The sequence below is a fragment of the Rutidosis leptorrhynchoides genome, chromosome 1, assembly GCF_046630445.1.
Source record: "Rutidosis leptorrhynchoides isolate AG116_Rl617_1_P2 chromosome 1, CSIRO_AGI_Rlap_v1, whole genome shotgun sequence".
NCBI classification, from domain to species: Eukaryota; Viridiplantae; Streptophyta; class Magnoliopsida; order Asterales; family Asteraceae; genus Rutidosis; species Rutidosis leptorrhynchoides.
In genome coordinates, this window is record NC_092333.1 from 574,280,287 (window position 1) to 574,305,857 (window position 25,571).

A 25,571-nucleotide genomic window follows, 5' to 3' on the forward strand; every position below is an offset into this window, starting at 1 on the left:
TCGAACCCATGACCTCAACGTTAGAGGGGCTCCTCAATATTGCTAGGTCATAGACCATTTGGTATAGTTTAGTTTCTTTGTTCGGTGTGTTTGTTTCCGTCCTTTTATTGTTTTGATTTTAGGTAGAATAGTTTAGGTTAATGGTTGGGCGTTGTAGTTTTAGTGTGTTGCTCTTTGTATGTTTTAGACTCCTTAAGCTTTTATTAAATGTTCACCTTTTTTTTATACAAGTTTTACTTTGTAATCTTGGTCGGTCCCGAGTATTTTGATGCTCATTGCAAAACGGCCAAATAATGCAAATTTTCTATCTTATAAAAGTGTTTTAAACCTAAAAAACTACCGTAATATTTTAATTCTATAATGTAAACTTTGCTAAATTAATACTCCGTAGTGTGTATATATATATATATATATATATATATATATATATATATATATATATATATATATATATATATATATATATATATTATTACTTCATCCATCTCCGAATACATGTGTATTTCTAATTTTATTTTCTCTAAAATAGACAATCAACTTTACTTTTTTACTCTTATATATACACTTTTACTTAAAAGTTTATAGAAGTGACAATAATTGGCGATAACAAGCGTCGATTTATTGGCAACTTAACTGACTCTTAGAGCGAAAATTAAATTTTAGGCATGATTTAAAACCCATGTAAATTTGATTTTACCATTTTCATGGCGTCTCAATTTTATTTTAATTTTTTAAAAAAAAAAGTTCCTACTTATTGACCGGAGGTTCACTCGGAAGCAATTCTCTCTATCCGTCGAATAGAGCGAGGGATGACTTTCTCTACCTTTGAGAGTGTATTCACTCTGGGTGGAGAAATGACTTGTCTTTATTCTCGGATAGGGTAATGATTGTCTACATCTCACCTCCCCCATACACCACTTACCACTTATGTGGTATTGGGTTTTGTTGTTATTGTTGTTGTTGTTGACATTAACTCTTGTCCTTTTAGAAAAGAAATTTTTATACTTTACTTAAAGTTACACTAATAGAACATATGTTTTGAGACGAAGTGAGTATGTAGTTATTTACTTAAGATGGGTATATAAACAGTAACATTATGAAGTATACAACATTTAATCAAGTTTATAAAATAATACTAATTGAATGTATAAAATAAAACTAATTAATGTATTATAAATGAAGTATGAAGTAAATCGAATATGACTTTTTTCCTTGAAGAAATAACTTAAGTCAAGAAAATTTTTAAAACCATGTTCAATACTCCATTATTGAAATCGGACGGTACATATTTTTTATACTGTCGCCTACTTTTTTAATCAAAATTTTAAATTTTACACGAATTATAGGTCAATGGTTTGTACAATACGTCGTAAAAAATGCACCCTATTTTGAAGCCAAAACTAACATATCTGGAAAAGGAACAAAAGCCTGCAATGATGAACCTGACGCTACGGTACTAACAAAAGTTAATTAAAAATTCATAAAATTATTTTTCACTCACTCCAACTTTTTACACACCTCTCTTTCTTCTTCCTTTTCTTTCTCCTCATGTATTTTTCTGCACTTATAAAGAAAAACTCAAACCCTCCATATGATGCCTATTAAATCTTGATGGTCAGTGCGGTCGCACTTGTGGCCCACCCCAGATCCAGCCCTGTTTGTAATCATACATTGTATGGTCTGAGTCAACTCTATAACACACGTAGATCTTCTTCTTTTGTCATCGCTTTCCCTATCAGACTTCGAATCACTTCATCTAGAGGCCTCGCCTAATTTGAGAAGTGCTAATTCGGTTCGAATAGACTTTATTCAAGAACATCACCCCCCCCCCCCCCCCCCCCACCCCAAGAATCAATCATAAAACAAGTGATAAGTCAGATAAGTAAATAAGCCGAAACGAAAGAAGAGATCTACTTTTAATTCTAATTAATGTTTTTTTGCCGAAAATAATACGGAGTAGTTTTTTTTTGAAATAAATAACTCGCTCAAAATTACAGAGTACGTTAGTACGGAGTATTGGTCTGGAGTGAACTGGTTGGGCTAAATGACTGTACTAGAGTATTTGGGGTGATCGGGCCGTTTGTCTTGGTCTGGGCTGGGCTAATAGTGGGCCTACATAATAAAATGTGTGTTTAAAAACCAACAGCCGAAGAAGTAAAAATAAAAAGGGTAATTGTTCAAAATACACTTTTTTTTTTACTTCAAACAAAATACACTTTTTAAAAAAATTGTCTTTTTACACCATTCGGTAGACGGGATTTCCGTCTACCACCTTTATCTGTTGTCTACTACCATTTTTACAAAGTAGTCGACAGTGAGATAAATGTGGTAGATAGAATTTACAAAGTAGTCGACCGTCTACTGCCTTGTTGTTGCTGTCTACTGCCTTGTAGACACTAACAAGGGAGTAGACAACAACAACAAGGCAGTAGACAACAACAACAAGGCAGTAGACGGTCGACTACTTTGTAAATGTCTGTCTACTTCTTTGTTCTCGCTGTCTACTAACCCTGCCAGTAGACGGGAATTCGTCTACTACCTTTATCTCACCGTCGACTACTTTGTAAAAATGGTAGTAGACGACAGATAAAGGTGGTAGACGGAAATGCCTTGTAGACACTAACAAGGAAGTAGACAGCAACAACAAGGCAGTAGACAGAAACAACAAGGCAGAAGACGGTCGACTACTTTGTAAATGTCTGTCTACTGCTTTGTTCTCGCTGTCTACTAACCCTGCCAGTAGACGGGAATTCGTCTACTACCTTTATCTCACCGTCGACTACTTTGTAAAAATGGTAGTAGACGACAGATAAAGGTGGTAGACGGAAATCCCGTCTACCGAATGGTGTAAAAAGACAATTTTTAAAAAAAAAATGTATTTTGTTTGAAGTCAGAAAAAAAGTGTATTTTCAACAATTTCCCAAATAAAAATTTAAAATTGTGAGGCCATGAATATTGTGTACATGGATGAGGTGCCAATCCCGTTATCTTCAAAGGAACCTTCTTCTTCTTCTCTGTTTTGCATATGCTTCAATACTCATAATACTTCCTAATTATTTACAGTATAAATTAAAGAATCAATGTCAGCATTGACTGTAATATCACACCCATTTCAAATTGACACAAATAAAAATTTGGGGTTTCCCTCCAAAATCTCATCATCAGTTTCACCTTCATATTCTTCATGGATCGAACAACTTCGATCCGAAACTCGGTCCAACAATTTCCGCCAAGCGATATCGGTTTACATCGATATGACAACTGCAGGTCACCCGCCCGATAATTTCGCTTTCCCTGCTGTTTTGAAGGCTGCTACGGAAATTCAAGATTTGAATTTGGGTGAACAGGTTCATGGAGCTGTAGTTAAGCTTGGGTACGATGAATCTTCGGTGACTGTTGCGAATACGTTGTTGAATTTGTATGGGAAATGTGGGGGTTTGAGTGATGTAGTTAAGGTGTTCGATAAAATTACTGAGAGAGACAGAGTTTCGTGGAATACGATGATTGCTTCGTTGTGTAGGTTCGAGGAATGGGAGCTTGCGTTGGATATGTTTAGGCGAATGCAGGTTGATAGAGTAGAACCTAATTCGTTTACTTTGGTGAGCATGTCGCTTGCATGTTCGAATTTAGAGACTCGTCGTGGTGTTATGCTTGGGAAGCAAGTTCATGCTTATAGTTTGAGAACCGGGGAGAGTATGAGTTTTACGAATAATTCTTTGATGTCAATGTATGCAAAATTAGGAAGAATTAAAGATTCAGTTTCAATATTTCGAAATTTTGGTGATAAAAATATGGTTTCTTGGAACACTATGATTAGTTCACTTGCACAGAAAGATCGGTTTGAGGAGGCGATGGATGTGTTTCGGCTTATGATTCTTAATGGAATGAAACCTGATGGTGTCACACTTTCAAGTGTTCTTCCTGCTTGCTCTCATTTAGAGTTGTTAGATTTTGGGACTGAAATTCATGCTTATGCATTGAGAAACGTTAGTTTGATCGAAAATTCGTATGTGTGTAGTGCGTTGGTTGACATGTACTGCAATTGTAGAAAAGTTGGAACGGGCCGTAGAGTTTTTGATGGCCTCGTCAACCGAAGTCTTGCAAATTGGAATGCTATGCTTGCTGGCTATACACAAAATGGGTTTTACGATGATGCATTGGTGCTTTTCTTTGACATGATGGAGTTTTCTGGTCTTGTTCCGAACCCTACAAGTATGGCGAGTGTATTACCAGCTTCTGTGCATTGTGAAGCGTTTCATGACAAAGAAAGCATGCACGGTTATGTTGTGAAAATGGGATTTTCAACCGATGGCTATGTGCAAAATGCGCTTATGGACTTGTATGCTAGAATGGGAAAGATTGATATTTCAAGGAACATATTTGATAAAATGGAGATTAAAGATACAGTTTCTTGGAATACAATGATCACCGGATACGTTGTTTGTGGATGTCATGAACACGCGTTAGATCTGCTACACAAGATGACACAAAGAGACAAAATTTTTGATCAAATTAAAGAGAAAGATTATGATAATAACGTTACGTGTAAACCAAATTCGATAACCCTAATGACAGTTCTTCCAGGTTGTGCAGCATTAGCAGCACTTGCAAAGGGGAAAGAAATCCATGCTTATGCTATTAGAAATCTATTGGCATCAGATGTTGCTGTTGGGAGTGCATTAGTTGACATGTATGCAAAATGTGGTTGCTTAACGTTAGCCGAAAATGTGTTCAACTTGATGCCCGTAAGAAATGTGATCACGTGGAATGTTATGTTTATGGCTTATGGTATGCACGGGAAAGGAGATGTTGCCCTATCGCGTTTTGAAAATATGGTGGCGGAAGTTAAGCCAAACGAGGTTACATTCATTTCACTTTTTGCAGCTTGTAGTCATTCGGGAATGGTAAATGAAGGCCGAAACTTGTTTTATAGAATGAAAGATGAATATGGTGTTGACCCAACTGAAGATCATTACGGCTGTGTGGTTGACTTGCTTGGTCGAGCCGGCCAGTTAGCTGAAGCCCATGAGCTCATTAACAACATGCCTTCATGGTTCAATAAAGTAGGTGCTTGGAGTAGCTTACTTGGCGCTTGCTGGATTCACCAAAATGTTGAACTCGGGGAGATTGCAGCTCATTATCTACTTGAATTGGAACCCGATGTGGCTAGTCACTATGTTCTACTTTCAAACATCTACTCATCTTTAGGGTTGTGGAAAAAAGCAAATGAAGTTAGGAAAAATATGATCAGAAATGGAGTAAAGAAAGAACCTGGATGCAGTTGGATTGAGTTCGAGGATAAAGTTCATAAATTTGTCGCGGGTGATAATTCGCACCCGCAAAGCGAGAAACTTTATGAGTTTCTTGAAACGTTATCTGAGAGATTGAAACAGGAAGGTTATGTGCCCGATACGTCGTGTGTTCTTCACAATGTTAACGAGGAGGAAAAAGAGACGTTACTTTGTGCCCATAGTGAGAGGCTGGCAATAGCATTTGGGTTACTCAACACGCCACCTGGCGTTCCGATTAGAGTTGCGAAAAACCTTCGAGTTTGTAATGATTGTCATTCTGCAACCAAGTTTATTTCGAAGGTTGTTGAGAGGGAGATTATTGTTAGGGACGTTAGACGATTTCATTATTTCAAAGATGGGAAGTGTTCATGTGGGGATTATTGGTGAGATCAAGATCTGAACAGATTTGATTACTTTGTTCACACAAGAATGCCTTTAGACGTACATGTTTGATTCTTGATACGTCCAAAATTTATTTTGATTCTATGAATCATGAATGTAATCAATTTGTAGATCAGCCTCATAGTTTGTAAAGTAAGGTCATGTATAAAGTCGTATGTTAATTTGCCAATACAGCTCAATTATACTAGCTTTTAGGACTGAGTCGAATAGTCGATAATGTGAAAGAATTAGGGGAAAAAAAATTACCAGCTTTTTCAATGATCACTAACTGAAAGCTGTTAATGGTATTTTTGAATTTTAAATTTATTTGATTTGAATAATGTCAAATGACCCGTTCTTTTGGTTTTAAAGGAGCTATTAGAGCTCTCGTGTTGGTGCTGAAAATGAAATGATTTTGCTTTATACATTAAAAGCTTCTAATTGCCATACGCGCACGATTGACATGAACCTTTAATTAATTGCAAAGTTAGAAAAATATAGATACCTTTTATTTGATTGGACCACTTGGTATGAAAGTGGGAAAAAAATAAAATAAAATGTAAGTTAAAAATAATAACAAAATGTAGTTTGAAACTAATGACATAATAAATACTAAAACCAGCTATTAGCCCATAGTATGTAGTAACAATATATTGTTTTTTTAAAATGCAGTTAAAAAAAAGTATATGACCATAGTATAATATAGGGTTTAAGCTATTTACTTTCAATTTTGTTATAATATATGTTATATATCCAGAAAAATACCAGTGTAGGTCACATACTTTCAAAAAGTGTTCTAATGTAGGCTATTGGTGACCGATTATCCGCGTGTGCAGTCCCTGAAGCTAACAGACGTCATGTCCACTTGATATTTAGGCGTTTTTTGGATACGATTTCTTCATGAAAGTTGTGTTAATTCCATCACCTAACACTCGTGAACTAAAATAAAGACCTGAAAATTCGAAAAACGATCCAATTGAATTGTTGACCAAAATCTCATAAACTTTGAGTTTACAATCTGCTATTCATAGAATTGAAGGAGTAATCAGGAAAAACCCTAATCAATTCGATCTAAGAATACTTCTTGTTAACGTTCGCTAGCTTCAGGGACTGTACACGCGGGTAATCGGTCAGCAATAGCGTACACTAGAACACTTTTTGAAAGTATGTGACCTACACTGGTATTTTTCTGGGTATATAGCCTACATTAGAACAAAATTGAAAGTATATAGCCTATTTATAGCTTAAACCCTATAATATTTACCGTAACTGTAATTGTCCATTTTATGGGGCTGGAAATTTCGAAAAAGTTTTGATATGTAGTAATAGTAGTAGGTAGCCCATGGAATTGAAAGCTCCAACCACTTGCATAAAAAGAGTATATAGACTTTATAGTTTATCATACGTATACTAATCAATCAAAATTCAATTTTTAAAATAAAATAAAAAAAACCAGGGTCTTCTCTTCAACAAAAAATCATTCCAATGAATGGATTAGTGCATAACTTGTTTTATTTTTAATAAAATAAAACTTGTTTGTTATTGAATACTCCATTTTAGGAACTTATGTCTGTGTTCGTTTCTATCCAATGTGCAGCGGATCAAAGAACCATTTTGTTGAACCTGCGAAACACTCTCAAATTTCAATTCCTCCTTTTCGGAAAAGTTATGGTATTGGGATCAAAAGACTGATTGTTGTACTTGGAATGGTGTTTTATGCAATCTTGCGGGTCAAGTTACTGATCTGGACTTGAGCGATGAAGGGATAACTGATGGCGGCTTTAATGATTCTAGTATTCTCTTTCGCCTTCATAAACTTCAAAGACTGAATTTGGCATACAACAATTTCGAATACAGACACATCCCTTCAAGATTGGGCAATCTTACAAGTTTGGTATATTTAAATTTATCAAATTCTTATTTTTCTGGACAAATCCCAGAAACATTTTCTCAATTGACCAGCTTAAAACTTCTTGATCTCACCTCTTACGCACTTAAACTCGAGAAACCAAATTTGGCCATGCTTGTACAAAACCTCCAAAATCTTACACATCTTTATCTAGATGGTGTAGACATATCATCACAGAAGTCGAACTGGGGCCAGGCCATGTCATCATCCTTGCCTAATTTAAAAACATTGAGCTTGTCAGATTGTGGCCTTTCAGGCCCTATCAACAAGTCCTTGCAGACGTTGCAATCTATTTCAATAATCGATCTATCTTATAACAATCTGAAAACTCACGTTCCAGACTTCTTCGCAAATTTCACAAATTTGACAAGTCTCAGTTTTAAAAGTTGTAACTTAAAAGGAAACTTTCCAACAATGGTTTTCCAGTTACCGAATTTACAGTTTTTAGAATTGTGGGGGAATAGGGAGCTTAATGGTTCTCTGCATGATTTGCCTAAGAATGGAATTTTACAAACCCTAACCCTCTCATTTACAAACTTTTCGGGTGTAATCCCCGAATATATTGGTGAACTTGAGATGTTATCCACACTTGAACTGCAACAATGCCGTTTCATTGGTCTTATTCCACAATCCATTGATATTCTTACTAATCTTTTTTACTTAGACTTGTCATACAATGTAACATCCCGCCTTTTTTCGTCAACTTTTCCGTTTAACTATTTTAAACTCCGTTATATGTTTATAACATCTCCCGTTAATACGCGTTTCAATTATCTTGTTTTAGGTAATTTAACGCACCCGATTGCAACTTGAGGGACTAGTTTCGCCAAGACACCAAAGTGGTGACTAGCCACTTGACTAGTCAACCTCTTCCACCTCATTTCTCCATTTAATTTTCCTTTTCATCTAATACTTCCACCATTTCTTTAATTCCATCAAAAAGCAATTCATCATCCATATTCAATCGATCAAGCTTCGGGCCAAACAAATTACATATTTGAACTCCTCGTGATCTCCTCTTCGATTCCATACCGATTTCATCAAATTTGGGTAACTTTCTAAAATCACTAATTTTATGTGTTCTTGAGTTTTTGAGTTAAAAGGTTGTTAATTAGTGTCTATGGCTCAAGTCTAGTATGATTATGTGTTTTGTATGCTTGTTCTTGCTATTTTGGTGTAACTAGCTCATATTGAAAGAATGCTTGTTTAATCTTGAGTTTTAGGTGTACATATGTTATTTGATGATGAAAATTCATGTTTTAATTGTGTTCCTAACATCACTAGCTTCAAATTGGTATGTAGTTTGACATGGATTAGTTTCATAAGCAAGATTGTTGATTTTATGATTTTGGGTTAGGGTTTGATAAAAGTAAATTGAATATTTGATGCATTAAATGCTTAGCAATGTTAATTGTAAGTGTCTAGTTGTGTTGTATGCTTGATTATCTTCAAAACGGCGTATTACACATGTGCATTAATTTGCCGAATCATAATATGGCATTTATGAACTTGGAGTAATAAATGATGAGCATTAATGGTGATTTTGATATAAGTTGTTTGGTTTTGATTGAGTAAATGCGTTTAGTTATTCTCCTTGTCAAATTACCTTTCTCATGTTATATGATATGCGTTTTAAGTATTTTCGGTGCATGAAATATGTTAAAATGAGTTTTGGTTCGTTACTTAAGTTATTTTTTTTCTGCAATCAGCACTTCCCCAGGTTATGCGCGCCGCGCGTGCACCTGCGCACCGCGCAAATCAGAAAAACCAAATAAATGGTTCCCTTGGTCGAGTTCTGACCTGGTATTGCACATGGGTGCGCGCCGCGCAACCCATTGCGCACCGCGCAAATCAGAAAAACCAAATAAATGGTTCCCTTGGTCGAGTTCTGACCTGGTATTGCACATGGGTGCGCGCCGCGCAACCCATTGCGCACCGCGCAAATGGCCCAGGCCAACTTCCTTGTCTTTAAACGCTCCCAAAATGTTTCCCGCTTAACCGTAACTCCGATTAACATGAAACTTGACTATTATGCTCGTATATGACTTCTCATCATGAGAAAATTGTCGGACACCCGACCCGACCTCGTTGACTTTGACTTTGACCAAGTTTGACTTTTAGTCAACCTTAACCAAACGATTATACAATCGTTCTAACATGCTCAACTACTTGTATCTTGCATGAAACTTGACAATTTGATTCACATGCTTTATTAATCGAGTCGTATTGAGCCATAGGACTAACTGAACATCTTTGACCCTTCGTGACTATCGTTATTGATACAACCTATTTGTTTAGGTCAAGACTAGCATTGTTCTTTGCACACGTTACTTGTCGAAGTACTTTTTGTTCGTGCATACAAGGTGAGATCATAGTCCCACTTTTACTTTTTTTTTTAACTTACTTTTGGGATGAGAAAACATAAACGTTCTTTTAAACTAAGTGAACACAAGTACAGGAAAACAAACATTCTACATACGAGTTTGAACACAAATCCTCAATTCGATTATCATTAGTTACACTTGACGGGTGTAAGCGAGAACTTATGTTATATGGCCATATGGGTTTGACAAACCCTCACTTCGGACGGTTCGCTACCGTCTACGGGTGAAATATATTTTCGAGAAACAGTGTATGTTCTAACACTATTATGATGGGGTTCAATGGAAGGAAACGTTAAGCCTTGATAATTGGGTGCTCGTGAATATTAACTTTTAGAATGTATTACTACTTTATTAATGTTGCAAATCTTGTGGTTCGACTTACCTTCATTCACTTACTTATTTAAACCTATGATTTCACCAACGTTTTCGTTGACAGATTCTCTATGTTTTTCTCAGGTCCTTGAACTTAGGTGATACATGCTTCCGCTCATACTTTTTGATACTTGCATTGGAAGTCGAGTATACTTGCATACGTGGAGCGTCTTTTTGGCTACTTTAAACTATGTCGCACGTGTTTCATATGAACTATAACTTTTGTTATGTACTTGTCTTGGGAATTACTTTTGTAAACATTGAAACATCCTTTTATGAAATGAATGCGACATATTTTCGGTCAAACTTTGTTATAAATGCTTATAACCATGTAATGGGACCATACGTAGTCGACGCCGTCACTTGACGATTTGTCGGGGTCGCTACATACAACAACTTTACAGGTCGAATCCCATCATTTCATTTGTGCAAAGATATCACCCGCATTGACCTCTCTCGAAATAGTTTATCTGGTTCTGTTTCTTCTACTAATTTCTTACAACTTCACAAACTTGACTATATTGATTTTAGCTTTAATGAAATTAATGGAAGTCTACCTTCATCACTTTTGGCTCACCCAATAGCGCGAAAGATATATCTTTCACATAACTATTTTGTGGGTTCACTTGCTAACTTTTCTTCCCCTTTGTTGGAAACACTTGATTTAAGTAGTAATAGATTGGAAGGTGAGATTAATGTATCTTTATATGGACCTAATCTTACTTACATAGATATTTCAGATAACCGATTTAGAGGGAAAATACCGAGCACTATAGGGTGATTAGAATCTTTAACTTTTCTTAATATGTCATCTAACGAGTTCACGGGCTCAATCCAATCGTCATTTGGAGATCTAAAACGTATTCAAGTACTAGATCTGTCAAGAAACAGACTAGTTGGTGATATCCCTAATGTACTTTCAACTCTGTTTTCTCTGTATTACTTTAAGTCTTTAACGTGTCATACAATCAATTACAAGGAAGAATCCCAATACCTGGTCACTTGCAAAACTTCCCGGAAGATTCTTATATAGGAAACGCCGCATTATGTGGGCTTCCACTGACCAAAACATGCAAAAGTTTTACAGACACAACGACAACTCCATCAGCATCTGCAAAAGAAGATGATGATGATAACGTGCCAAACGATGAAGATGCGATAAGCATTGGGATAGGATTTTTCATCGGATTGATGATTATCATTTGCCCACTTATATGTTCTAAAAGGTGGTACAGATGGTACTACAAACATGTTGATCGTCTGATCTTGAAGAAACTAAATCAGTATTATGAAAGAAGAAATATAATGATGAGAGCTTACAGAAATCCCATTAGAAGACTTTAGTCACGTGTCGATTCATACTTGATACGAGCACAAATTCAGAGTCAAGTAGTCAACTGCCCGAAACATCTTGATCACGAGACAGTACTGGCTACAGTTTGTATGCTTAGTAGTGAATCCTATGTTTGTGTATGATGACTACTCACATATTGCAGTGTTCTACACTCGGCGTATTTTTCTAGTTTTGAAGTATGTAATGTAACTAGAGCTTCTTTGCACAGGGACTTCTACACATAAAGATACTCTCAATAGAAAAAGGAAACAAGAAATTTTATTACTCGATATAGTAATATTACTGATATGCCAAAATGTAACTTGGGTTTCTAACTCAATACACAGGGACTTCTTTGATTAAAACATCATTAGCAACTTTGAGACTTATCTGATTGATGTCCCATCCGATGTCTTTAAGTTGCTGCAAGAAGTTATCAAACTGATGATCTAGTTCGTTCAGGCTTGCTTTAAGTTGATCAAATAGATTATCTTGTGAGCTACGGTTATTGTAAAGCCAATACGCCTGCCAAATACTTCGCAGCACCGATAGGCTTGTAGCTCCATCCTGTGGTTTTAGGGTACGAGAAGAATTTAAAAAGTGATCATACTATATATGAAAGATACTTAAAAAAAACGATGCACATGTCAAAAGAAAATGAGAATGACTGAAAAAGTGAAGTGAAAAGGCATGCCTTAAAGGAGACGAGGGTCTCAAAATCTTTAAAAGGCTCCTGATTTACCACAAGAATATACTTCTCTTTAGCATAAAGTTCCAGTAGCTTCTTTACCTATCGAAAAACCAATTATGTTTCCATTGCTCAATCAATAATCAAGAATTTGGGTCACTGAAATTTATGTTTAACCACTTTGATCCACAATAATCTTCTCTATTATGCAGTGTACTTCGTACGCAGAAGTAAAAAAATCCAGCAGCAAAAAATTGCAAGAAAAAGTAGTAAAAAATATAAAAAGATGATACCTTGAGGCCTGATCGATCACCACCAAGCATGTCAGAAAAGGAGACACCAAACACTATTCGTGGTACTGAGAATTTCTCCCATGACAAGATATTTTCCATTTTATTGCATTCCTCACATCCTAAAACCAATCTGCTTTATTAAAATTTTACCAAACTACATGCTAAGTTAGTTGCATAAAAATCTTAAGGCCTACCTAGAACGGTTGAGTTCGAAACATGCAAGTTGACCAAAATCCGGGCACGCTTTAAATTGACCTGAACAGAGTTATATCAAAAAGGTTGAAAAAGAATCCATTTTTCTTGGTAGCATTCTTTCACAATGTGGATCCAATCTATATGGAGTAGTGAGATATAATGTTATTACTAGTCACAACTATGTCATATGAAGAGATGTAATCACAAAGTGGAGATTGGAGTTTAACTAGATATAGAATAGTATGTGAATTGTCTAATGGGTCAAAGAGTTGCTGGTCAAAATGGGTTTTTGGGTTTTTGTTATGGTGTCAGATATGATTACAGAAATCCACATGGACTCGACCAATAAAAAAGAAACTAAATATGCATAATTTTCTCACTGTGTCGAACTGTAGAGCCGAAAGAGATTGATAACGTAGCCAAAGGTGCAGGAGCCGCACAGTCATCCATGTAGATGCTAGAACAGGATATGACCTAACGAGACCCGGTGTAGACTGTATTAAAATTCATAAAACTAAGTAAAACTACATCACATTGCACAGATTAATGATAACAGTAAGCAAATACAAATGGGACAGGTGGTTGGATAATGGGTCAAAATTAGGTCTGGGTTGAAAATGGTCATTTTTAATGCGGGTCAAAACAAACCAGAATCACGTTTTGTCCATTTATTATGTATGATTATCAATAATATAGAAGGTTGTATGCATTTAAAATGTCTTCGAGTTACTTAAAAATAGCTATTTGACCAATTTGACCAGTATGAGAAAAATAACCCCCAATCAACTGATTCTGCCATTCACAAGTAATTGGGTCAAAACTGCCACCTTTAATTTGCAACATGACATACCAAGACCAATATGCCAAGACCAAGGCCAATGAGCTGTGCAGATACTTCCCAAACTTCCTCCTGTAAATATATAGTCACAATAGTTCATATAATTCTGATAAGATGACATGTGTAGATTGTAGTAACAACTTAACAGAATATCAAATGCTATTTACCTTTGCTGCCACATCACCAAGATTGCCTGAAACCGCAAAATGATTCTGGATCACCCGAAATGAGGGATCCTTTAGTCCTCTGGCCACAGCCTGTTCAAGTTGCCAAACCAAAGGATCTTTTATGAAATTCCAAACCACGATAAAAGAACATGAAACTTAGTTATTAATATGAAGAAGACACGTTGTAGCATCTGATCCAACAAATCAATTCATCATAATGTTTGACAATCATGATACTTACATGACATACCTACTCATTCCCTTTAATAATATTAAATTTAACTTTTAATTAAGTACGTCGTGGTATGATATAAAAGGAAAAAAGTTCCTAATCTTTTAAATCTTATCAGGAGTAGCGACAAAATGAGTACCTTAGCAAGATTTCCTAGAGATGCTAATGGCAGGAAATATGCAGGGTAGAGAGGTGTACACAGATCAAAGATGCTGCATCAAATTGAAAAATAAAATAAATGCACATTCACAATTCACTATAGAAATAAACATAACATGAGTGTTAAGAGAATTTGATGTTACCAACATGTTAATATCTTATTATTAGCCAAGTGGGCAGTTTCGTTGTTCATATGGATAATGGATACTTTTTTGTGTTGGTCAAAATGGGCCAGGCTGGGTTGGTTCGACCGGCGAATACATTTTTACTGATTCCTTCGAATTTTATGTGTAACTTAACTTAATTATTATATACAAAATACAATTACATCATTCCAACTATTACCATAATACAGTAACTTGCTACAATAGGAGCTTGCAACACAGTTGAATACACTTTTAAGTTTGGGATGACTCTCAAGTCTCATCATAGTCCCCCTCCCTGTTTTAAGCTTACTCCATTTGATCCATTACAAATAACACATATCCAAAATTGCCCCCTTTATAGTTAAATTGTGTCAAAATTTCCACCTTTAGTTAACATACATATAATGCAAGTTGCAACAGCATTAATACTTATTATTTAATAGTCACCTTCCAGCGCTGCCAATGAAGTCTGCATACATGCGCCATTGCTTTGGATCATCATCAAAAAGATTTCCAAATCGTCCACCTATAAAAAGGTCATCATGCTCCATGCTTAATCTAAACAATGACTGTGACCATCTATGAGCTTTTGTTAAAAACCGTACCAATGAAAAAGCGCCCAACAGCACCAATCCCATCTTTCGACACCCATCTGTATGTTTAGTAAACATGTCACTTGCCAGAAAAAACCTTTTTAAATTCTACAATCATTTTATCCACCAGGTGTTCTCACTTTTGGACTCAAACATGCCTTTAGCTTTGCCCCTAAACAAATGTAATGCATTGGACCATAGACTGATATAAATATTGACAATTAGTTGTACAATAAAATACAGCCAAATAATTTTGTGAGCCAAAATCGCTAGCACCAACCATTTGTAACGATTAACAACAGTTGAACACACAATGTTAGAAGAGAATTAAGTATATTTTGATTATGCAGGGAATATATAGAAATCACCTGATGGCAGCGGCGGAAGCTGCAGCTGTAGTTCCAGAAGAATAGTCCAAACCAACTGCCTGTAGATTAATGCCTTAAATTTATTTATAAGAAGTGTAAAAGATGAAATTAAAGTACTAATGGTCAATGAACATTTGACATTATAACCTTTCAACTTGTTTATTTAGAAAACTTATGATTCAGTAAAGACAATATTAACAAAAGGAGAAAAGAAAGATAGAAAATTAAAAGGTGAAAACATAGATAATGAGACTAGAAAAGGAAAACAAAAACGAATTAGAGGATCAAAATGTTCTGCAACAAAAATTACAACTAAAAGAAATTGGTAAGTCAGATTAGCATGCATTGACATGCCGACCTAGAAGTACTGGCTTGAGTTAAATTTACCTGCCTTTAGAAGACTTGAAGTGACCAAAGTGTGACAGATCCATGCAGTGACATTCGTTGGAAACTGTAATAACATATATTCCAAGTAATCTTCTGAAACAGACCCTGCATATAAAAAAATAATAATATTAATTATGAGATTTATAAATAGAACCCCAGCAGAGTATTGGCTGTGCAAATTGCTAAAAATTTTTGGGGAGAGGTACAATGTTTATAATTAATAACCATTTTTAATATGACAGAACTTCATAAAGAAGAGAAAAGATGAAAAAAAAGGGACAGAAATGGAAGAAATTGGTAAAGAGCAGTTGATTGTTACCAGGGAAACCAGCAGGTAGAACAAAATCTTTAACTATATCAGGAAGCCACGGCAGTTCCTTCAGAGAATATCCATTAGATTTTGACTCATCCTCGAGAATAGTTGTCAAGTGAAATTCATCATCCAGTAGATACCTGACTTGCAAAAACCAAACTTTCAGGAGAACAGGAAACTTTGAGAAAACAACTTAAGAAAGAAATTTACTAATAAAAAACTAAACCTTGTACCGAAATCAAAAATATTATAAAAGCATTATCTTAAAGACAAAGGTTGGGCTGCTTGCTTGACCTTTCTTGTGTTTTAATAGTATTATTGGCTTTTCGAAAAAAAAAAAAAAAAAACAAAGGTTGATCTTCAGTTTTGCAAAATGCAAGGAAGATACAACACCTTGGGGTAAACTTGTCTAAGATAGATAATTATATTTATCAAGTAAAATATGTTTTATCTTCAAGAAAATCACATTACACATGTATTCATGTAGGGTAAAGGTTATCTACATGTATAAAACACTTGTAAAACCATCATTACTATGGTACATGTTTTTCATTGGTGATATTATAGGTGAATTCAGAACTACCACACAGATTTATGTTCATCTAGACAAGTACAGACGTTCTAATACATATCTGACTGCATCAACATATACCATGATGAGTCACAATTACATCCAATGCAACAACTGTACAGGGGAAATCGAATCAAGACTAAATGTCAGAATATTTACTAATTCACCCACTAGAACAAATGACGAATCACAAGCATAAACGTAACTATAATGCCTTCACCTTTTTGAAAGATAGTAAAAGAGGAAAGGCGCTGCTGAGGCAACCAGCCCTACATCTGGCATAAGGAAAGAGGCTGAAAAAGAAAAGGGCCCAAGTGAAAAAAAGGTGACCGAGTTTACCAAAGAAACCTCACTAAGACTCTAGTTGGAGCACACCATCAAATAAGGCGAAGGACCAACTTAATTGATTGGCCTAATCGTGATAAGTTGACATGACTGTCCGGATCCAGCCCAAAGAATATAACTACCATGCCATTTTTTTATTTGTACTGTGAAACTAACATATTATAAGCCCTTTTTTTTCGGAAAGCATAAAAAATATTTCAAATTTTATAATCTTTTTTCAAGATGACTTTTTTGTTATATCAAGATGATCTCTAGAGATTTGGTTTCAGATTCCATACAGAGAAGACCTTGAGTTTATCTAAGGCATCCCAACATAATAGCCATTAATACATGCAACTTTAGCTCAAATATGATCTAAACTGTACAGCAAAGAATGCAAATGAAAATACCTTTTAGATGTTCCATTTAAGTATCTCTCCACCAAAACAACTTGATGTCGGCTACCATCACTACATCCAAAATGAAGATCTTAGAATTATAGAACAGAACATACATATTATTCGAAACAGCCCACAAAGAGCACAAGATAACAAACAAAAAATAGCAACATCAAGAAAATATTATTTTGGGCAAATGGCCCGAAAAGGTAATCTCTGTTGTCAAATTTGACAATCAAGGTAACCCCCAAATCGCTAATGCCCGAAAAGAATTCTAATTTTTAAAATTAGAATCCTTTTCGGGCATTAGCGATTTGGGGGTTACCTTGATTGTCAAATTTGACAACATAGGTTACATTTTCGGGCCATTTGCCCTATTATTTTCAACAAACACAATCAGTTCATTTCGGTAACACATTGACAATTGTATAAAAATCTAATATGAACCAAATAATGTGCCTCATTTACTATTTACGACTTTAGGTAAATATAGTTTAATTCAAAATAACAAAATCATAAGAACACTCTGTGTATTCAAGGATACATTCATCCTATATGTTCATTTTGCAAGTAACGAAACAAAAATGCTCAATCACACAGGTGAAGCCGGAGCTAATTATCTTCCAAACGTGAATTCAAATTGCATACAAAGTATACACACAGTTTTTTTTTTTATTAATAAACGGAATCAAAGTGTAAGTGATACCTCTTATAGTGTGAATCGCCAGAATTAGTTTGATTCGAAGAAGAATTGCATACGAATTGAACTCTAGTGGTAGTTGTATGTTTGGGTGTGGCATTAAATTTAAAAATTGGGAAGGAAGGTTGCAAAGCGAATGGCATTTTTAAAGTTAGGGCTTGAACTAAAAGGGGTTTAGGGTTAGGGTTTATGATAATTTGTGATGGAGAGGAGATATAACGAGTGATTCAAGTAGTTTTCAGTTTTGTGGAAGGAGGGAAAGCAGCAAAGCCTGGTCGGTCTACTTTATCGGTTATCAGAAATATTAAACATCAATTTTTAACGACCGTGTAGAGACAATTTGGGAGTCGGATGATTGGATGAATAAAAATAAAAAATAAAATAATTTTATAAATGTAACCTTTTAAAACCTAAGACCTCGTTTGGCTTACGGAATTTAATGAGACGTTGGTAGAATTGGAATTGAATATAAACATGCTTCGTGGCTAAATTCAATTCCAATTCCACCGAAATTCCATTGAATTCCGTGAGCCAAACGAAACCTAAGTGTTAGTGGTATAATACTGTCTAATTGAGTATGCGAGATTGCAGGCAATCCATCCAATGTCGTCTTTCGCGCGTTGCGAGAGCAGCGAGGAATGGTGTTTTACCGGTTATGCCCTTGCAGTGGTGGAACTAGGATTTTTTCACCGGGTGCGAATTTTTTTTTAAAACCGTAGCAACTTTTTTGGGTAAAAAATGGAGGTTTTGGGGCAAAAATGAAGGTTTTTTGGCAAAAAAAAATGGAGGTTTGTGGGCAAAATTCGAAGGTTTTGGGGCAGAATTTAGAGAATTTTGGACAAAATTTGAAAGTTTAGGGCAAAACAGATAGGTTATGGGGCAAGGAAAAAATCCACCAAGACAAAGTCGAAAACACTAAAATTTCAAAATCGACTGGGGACGAGTGCCCCCCGGTCCCTTAATAAAAAAGCCCTTGTGCCCTTGGATTGGTGCGGGTTTCCTTCATGGTTAAGGGCGAGTTATGCAACTGTGGAAGATTGGTTTAGTCAATTCTAGATAATCCCAAACTCCTGCTAAATAAACAAACACTTTATGGTAAATTGTATGACATAAAATATAATAAAATCAAAAGAACCAATACCTGCAATTAAAAGCGTAATTTTTCCCAAACTTATGTCTAAAAAAATCAAACTTATGTCTAAAAACTTATGTCTAAAAAAAAACGGCTCTAGTTAATTGAGTCGACAACAAGAGTCGATTTATTGGCGACTTGACTGACTCTTAGAGTCTAAAATAAATTTCAGGCAGGATTTAAAACTGTGAAATAATAGATTTGAGCCCAATTCAACCCCAAAAGTTAACTCAAGGGGATGAGGAACCCAAGCTATTATAAGCACCACAATGTTTTTACCCAAGGCCGATGTGGAATGAAATACTCAACACGCCCCCCTCACACGAGGCGCAGATTACTGCGGGCGCGGTCCCAACATCAATGACCGGGCGTGGTCCCAACATCAACAACCGTTAGCTCTGATACCATGTGAAATAATAGACTTGAGCCCAATTCAACCCCAAAAGTTAACTCAAGGGGATGAGGAACCCAAGCTATTATAAGCACCACAATGTTTTTACCCAAGGCCGATGTGGGATGAAATACTCAACACGCCCCCCTCACACGAGGCGCAGATTACTGCGGGCGCGGTCCCAACATCAATGACCGGGCGTGGTCCCAACATCAACAACCGTTAGCTCTGATACCATGTGAAATAATAGACTTGAGCCCAATTCAACCCCAAAAGTTAACTTAAGGGGATGAGGAACCCAAGCTATTATAAGCACCACAATGTTTTTACCCAAGGCCGATGTGGGATGAAATACTCAACAAAAACCCATGAAAATTTGATGTTACCATTTTCATGGCGTCTCAATTTTATTTTTTTTTAAAATTTTTTTTTTCTTACTTATTGGCCGGATGTCCACTCAGAAGCAATCTCTCTATCCGTCGAATAGAGAGAGGGATGACTTTATCTACTTTTGCGAGTGTTTTCACTCTGGGTAGAAAAATGACTTGTCTTTATTCTCGGATAGGGGAATGACTGTCTACATCTCGCCTCCCGATTAAAAAAAAAAAGAAAAAAAAAGCGTAATTTCCCGATGTGAAATCTGGCGCAACTTTTCTCGTTGGTACTTAGTACCACGTTGACAAATTGACTTGTTGACTGTTTGACTAATTTGTACCAGAAGAAAGAGATTAGGCCACCATAACAGTTGTTCTATCAAACGTCGACAATGGTTGGGCCAAGAAGACCACAGTTCGTGTTATTTGGTTCTTCCATTGTCGAATTTAGTTTTGGTGATCAAGGTTGGGGTGCTATTCTTGCTGATATCTACTCTCGTAAAGTAAGTCTTTTTCCTTTTTTTTCCTCATCTGCTGTTAATTTAACTCTTGTTTAATCCAATTCATATGATTCTGATTTCTATGTTTTTATATGGAGATTTCAGAATGTAACAATATTTAATACCGTTTTCAGTGAACTAATGCATTAGGAAGAAACAAGTATTTTAGGAGATATTTATTTATTTAGATCCTAGGGTTAATAACCTAACCTATAACTATTCAAATGCTTCTGTAGAACTTTAATTCTATAATGTTGATGCCTGAGAGACTATAATTTAAACAATACCTTTATGTTATTTCAAACTCAGATACAGAAATCTACTTGTGTTCGAGCTTTATGGCATAAGACTTAATCGATTTAGTTTTAGTTAGAAGAGGTGTCTATATATCTTTTAAGGGATTTAGTTCCTAAAAAAAATTGTGTTTATCTGCTATACATGTCAATGCTATGCTCAGAGTATATAAAAATAATCTCGAAATTGGTCAATTCTTATATCATTAAAAATCATCTTTGAATATTCTTTGTTATTTGTTTTGATTGCCATCATGTTGAATTCATAGAATTTGGATAAAATAAAAGCTTAATATCAGTAAGAACTATTTTGTTTAATTATTATGGACCAATCATTTTCAGATGCACATGTGAAAGTTAGATGTAATGCTTATGAACTGAATGCATACATATCCAAATTCCAACTTTTTATTTGAAATGATTTGTCCAAATTAGTTGATAATTAAGGGACTTCGGATACATAGCAGAGTTTTTGTAAACACACTTCAGCCGCCATGTTCTTTCATCAAACTAGACAAAAAGTTGTAAAAGCACCTATAAAATTTGTTTAATTTTGCTTTATATTCGATGGGAGTATACTCTACTGTTATATATCCATCGTAAAAACTGTGTTAGAACTGGATTTATATATTTTTTATTTCATCACTTATGAATGTTATATAGGCAGACATATTTGTGCGAGGTTATGGTGGGTGGACCTCCCGGCATGCGCTACAAGTTCTGGATCAAGTGTTTCCGAAGGTTATTTTTTCAAATTCCGAATTCGTTTTTATATAATTGTGTGACCCGCCCATTTCTCCATTTACAAAAAAATGCTCCCTTTTTAATCCATTACATGACCCGCTTGTTTAGCCATCTTTAAATTAGAGACTCTAATATGCGCTGATATATTAATATAGCTGTTCAAACTTTTGTATCTCTATAGGATGATGCAATACAACCATCTCTGGTGATAGTTTACTTTGGAGGTAACGATTCAGTGCGTCCTCGTCCAGATGGTCTAGGTGCGCATGTCCCTCTTACTGAATACGTTGAGAATATGAGAAAAATAGCTATCCATCTCAAGGTAACAAACTAATGTACTATAATATATGATGTGAGTGATCAGTTTATATTAATAGAGGGTGCAAGATGGGTGGGGCAGGTAATGGGTCAAAAGGGGTTTTGGTTGAAACAGGTCATTCTAGGGTACAAAAACTGCCAGGTTAAGTTGTACCTGCAAACACTTATTCTTGATTTTTTTAATATGTTTATAGTCAAGTAAACTTTCCATTAACATTACAGAAACAATAATATCACAATTTTCATTTTAATCTTTTGTAAATATGGTTAAAGAGTTGCATTCATTGAAGATAGACTTTGGACGGCTTTCGACTAATTTAACTTGTTCCCCTTTTAGTTTAAGTTTTTTATTATTATTTTTTTTTTCTTTTCAAAACGCCGACTTTAATATGGTATACTATCCAAATCAATTTTTACAACTTTTGTCTCTAGTGAGACTTGAACGCTCAACCTTTTGTTGGTTGGGTTTCCTCAACGCTGTAAGGCCAAAGGCCCTTTGCTAAGCACGTTAATAATTTATTTTAAATCCATTTATATGGTTCATCACATATCATATTGCAAAAGTACGTTTTTATGCGTTCTTATATACAAACGTATTATTATTATGCTTTGCCAGAGCCTTTCAGAGAAGACGCACGTTATCTTTCTTACTGCCCCTCCTGTGAACGAAGCTCAACTTCTACAAGTTTTGGGGTTATCTGATGTTTACTGAACTAAGCTTATTTTGTTTTCTTCTTTCTTTAGTTCTGATTTTGTTAAATACTCATTGACGGTTAATACTGTTTTTTCCAGAATTGATGGTCGTAAAAATGAACTATGCCAAAAATATGCAGATGCTTGTGAAAGGTTATGCCAAGAGATGGGGATTAAGGCTATTAATCTTTGTAACGCATTTAAGAAACAAGAAGATTGGTCGACAACGTGCTTTACGTGAGTTAACTTTCATAAACTTGGTAATATTTGTATGTACATGTTAGTAAGCGGTGGTTTTAATCTCGAACCGTTTACTATGATTGGTTCCCTTTGCCTATAAAAGTCGGTTACATGCAAAATCAAAAACTATTATTTAAAGAAACATGTCACACGGGCAGTGGCGGAAGCAGGAATTCTTTTCACCGGGGGCTAGATTTTTTTTAAAAACGTAACAATTTTTTTTTGTGCAAAATGTGAAGGTTTTTGGGCAAAATTTGAGAGTTTTTGGGCAAAATATGAAGGTCTTGGGGCAAAATATGGAGGTTTTGGGGCAAAATATGGAGACTTTGGGGCAAAATATGGAGACTTTGGGACATATATGGAGACTTTGGCGCAAATTTTTTTTTCCACCGGGGGCAAAATTGAAATATCCAAAATTTTTGCACTAAAAATTGCAAATCCACTGGGGCGGCTGCCCCGCTCTGCCCCTTCTAATTTTCGCCCCTGCACACGGGTCCAAAGTCACCCAAAAACCATTTGATTTTGAACTTTGGATTATATTTTTGAAATGATTTATCTTTTCCAATTATATTGGACACACTATTTATTTAAAATTTTCTTTTACAGAAACTAATTTATTAGGGAATAAAAGTGTTAGAGGGTGATCCCTATCACATTTTGACAACTATGTACTCGGTCTATTTTACCACCTTTATTTGTTTGTGTTTGACTACTCGGTCATATAGGCAGAGTTTATGATGATTGATAAATTATGTTACGAATGACAGAGATGGGATGCATCTATCACCAGCCGGTAGCAAAATAGTGGCGAAAGAGATACTGAAAGTCCTCAAGGAAGCCGACTGGAAACCGAGTTTACACTGGGAAGCTTTGCCTGTAGAGTTTGCTTAGCGTTCACGGTTTTTAGCGTACGGGCAATCCTTGGTGCAGCCACTATAAACATCTCTAAGTGTTGCTGCAATTACTATTACTGTAATATGAACATGTTCAGCTGTTGAAACTAGTTTCAAGTTGTATGACAAAAAAGACTTTCAATTATGTAGCTATTCACATCCTCTATTCTTTAGTAGGGCCGTTTCATTAATTTATAAGTCTTTGTTCCAGAGATATAAAAATGAGCCCTTAAAAACATTAATTTTTTTATACACACCCTCTAAGACACCCATGTTGTTTTAAGTATGTTGATGAAGTTGATGCACGTTATGATACATCTATCTATATGACTATATCTATATTATATATACTCTGGTATTTGGATTTGGACAGAAATTATTGCTACAGGTCGAGATGTTGATACTTTAGGGTTGCAATTTTCAACTTCATTCATTAGAGAAATTAGTGATGGTGTGTTTACACAGTTTCAGGTATGAAGTTTCGAGCGGATTTCACGACGTCACAAGAAGCAGCATATTGATTGGTTCTGTTGGTTGTCGAACCCAGCTTCTATTTTGGCTTATCAGGGAACTAAATTTTGAATCGGGCCTGACCAGTCATCGTCCCGGATATTGGTTAAGTATTTGTTCAATTGTAGGTCGTGCTGTTGTGTTGTATTTTAAGTATGAATGGTGCATATGATCTTGCTGTTGGGTTCTGCTAATTGTGGCTCTCTTGTCCTAAATTATTACCCGTTAAATAGCCAAACGGTTGTTACCAATCAATCCATTGTGAAACCATCAATCACAATTATTAACAACTCAATAGGGGATTCCATGTCAACATACAAAGAATATATAATCAACCATCTTTTATTGACATCACACATACAAGCTTAAATCAACCAACACAATTTATAACACAATCATATGCATATACATAAACATGCAGATACTTAAATGTATTGAGCGCATGCTCATATATACATATTGAGTATCACATATAATTTCCGGATGTATCTCAATTTGTTTGCATAGAAATGAAATTTTCCTTTCCAAAATATATAATATATTTTTGCAAACCGTATACAACCAACCAATAACTTTTGAAGAATTGGTAAAACTAAACATGTGCACCACTTTGAAAAGCTTTCAAACATGAAACGGTTTGACTCTTGAGAAAATAAATCCTCATATCAACCTCTATCCACCGATTCATATTATAGAGAAATTAAATTGATTAATTTTACATGCAAATGAAGTCTTATAATTCAATTGGTTTCATGCATCATCATGCAATTATGATCATAAAGTAACCATACCTCAGAACATAGAAGTAAAACTCATGGATTATACCATATACATCACCATAGTTATAAATCAATGATGTATAATGTTCCCTTGTTTCAATAAACGGTTACGGTTGACCGTTCACAACAGACTACATGATCATATTATGCATACATCCAAAATATTATAATTGATTCTTAAAATTTTTACCGATGCGAATCCACATGCATCCATTCATTTATATTTCATACTCCGTATAAATCACCATGTAATGATTTAATTCAAGGCAGTACCACACGCAATTCATTCTTATTTCTAAATAATAAAAATAACAGAAATGCGTACTTGTAAGGATGTTCAGATTTTTCAAGTTGATTCCACCATTTGAATAAATCTTCAAAATGTAGAGAATCCCATATACACATCCAAAATTGAATCCTATAATACCATAAAATTCTGCCATGAACACAAATCTATTTCTTCAAACTTCACACCAATTTGGTAGTTTTTTCTTCACAGATTCACCCCGGTTTTGATTCCCAAATACTCTATTAATTTGCAGGAAAATATGGATTAGTGGGTAAAGAATCTGTCACCGGATTGATACTAGAATCGTGTGAACACTTTCTTAATAGAGTATTTCGACTCACTTGGCCACGGGTTACACGAGATCACTATTAGG

General features: G+C 35.3%; 3 protein-coding genes and 1 pseudogene across 8 annotated transcripts; 3 read left to right on the forward strand and 1 right to left on the reverse strand.

Moving 5' to 3' along the window:
• Positions 1 to 1,501: 1,501 nt before the first annotated feature.
• On the reverse strand, positions 1,502 to 25,376 carry LOC139882168 (protein root UVB sensitive 5). Of its 6 annotated transcripts, none has more exons than XM_071866543.1 (17): positions 18,049 to 18,370; positions 17,355 to 17,414; positions 16,056 to 16,189; positions 15,737 to 15,841; positions 15,350 to 15,404; positions 14,994 to 15,040; positions 14,836 to 14,914; positions 14,223 to 14,295; positions 13,852 to 13,941; positions 13,697 to 13,756; positions 13,227 to 13,340; positions 12,846 to 12,906; positions 12,652 to 12,770; positions 12,365 to 12,460; positions 11,658 to 12,237; positions 11,332 to 11,448; positions 1,502 to 1,803 (listed from the first exon to the last, which is right to left on the reverse strand). In XM_071866543.1, the coding sequence occupies exons 1-15, from the start codon at positions 18,183 to 18,185 to the stop codon at positions 12,007 to 12,009; spliced, it is 1,461 nt and encodes a 486-aa protein (XP_071722644.1). In that variant the 5' UTR covers positions 18,186 to 18,370; the 3' UTR covers positions 1,502 to 1,803; positions 11,332 to 11,448; positions 11,658 to 12,006. The 6 variants fall into 6 exon arrangements, with proteins under 6 accessions (XP_071722644.1, XP_071722668.1, XP_071722636.1 ...); XM_071866567.1 differs by lacking the exon at positions 1,502 to 1,803 and adding an exon at positions 7,131 to 7,795; XM_071866535.1 differs by lacking the exon at positions 1,502 to 1,803 and adding an exon at positions 10,730 to 11,214.
• On the forward strand, positions 2,961 to 5,898 carry LOC139882147 (pentatricopeptide repeat-containing protein At3g57430, chloroplastic). Its single transcript, XM_071866518.1, has one exon. The coding sequence runs from the start codon at positions 3,081 to 3,083 to the stop codon at positions 5,676 to 5,678; it is 2,598 nt and encodes an 865-aa protein (XP_071722619.1). The 5' UTR covers positions 2,961 to 3,080; the 3' UTR covers positions 5,679 to 5,898.
• On the forward strand, positions 7,124 to 11,681 carry LOC139845224 (receptor-like protein 54; annotated as a pseudogene).
• Positions 20,259 to 23,872, forward strand: LOC139882157 (GDSL esterase/lipase CPRD49-like). The gene is made up of 6 exons (XM_071866526.1): positions 20,259 to 20,442; positions 21,396 to 21,473; positions 21,658 to 21,798; positions 22,411 to 22,487; positions 22,587 to 22,724; positions 23,495 to 23,872. The coding sequence occupies exons 1-6, from the start codon at positions 20,332 to 20,334 to the stop codon at positions 23,616 to 23,618; spliced, it is 669 nt and encodes a 222-aa protein (XP_071722627.1). The 5' UTR covers positions 20,259 to 20,331; the 3' UTR covers positions 23,619 to 23,872.
• Positions 25,377 to 25,571: the final 195 nt, after the last annotated feature.

Coding starts and splice junctions, on each gene's coding strand:
- LOC139882147 (XM_071866518.1), top strand. CDS start 3,081: ATGTCAGCATTGACTGTAATATCACACCCATTTCAAATTGACACAAAT.
- LOC139882168 (XM_071866543.1), bottom strand. CDS start 18,185: ATGCCATTCGCTTTGCAACCTTCCTTCCCAATTTTTAAATTTAATGCC. Junction 15,041..15,349: donor GCTTCCGCCGCTGCCATCAG/GTGATTTCTATA, acceptor CTAAACATACAG/ATGGGTGTCGAAAGATGGGA. Junction 12,907..13,226: donor CGGCTCTACAGTTCGACACA/GTGAGAAAATTA, acceptor AACTCTGTTCAG/GTCAATTTAAAGCGTGCCCG.
- LOC139882157 (XM_071866526.1), top strand. CDS start 20,332: ATGGTTGGGCCAAGAAGACCACAGTTCGTGTTATTTGGTTCTTCCATT. Junction 22,488..22,586: donor CAACTTCTACAAGTTTTGGG/GTTATCTGATGT, acceptor TGTTTTTTCCAG/AATTGATGGTCGTAAAAATG. Junction 22,725..23,494: donor TGGTCGACAACGTGCTTTAC/GTGAGTTAACTT, acceptor TACGAATGACAG/AGATGGGATGCATCTATCAC.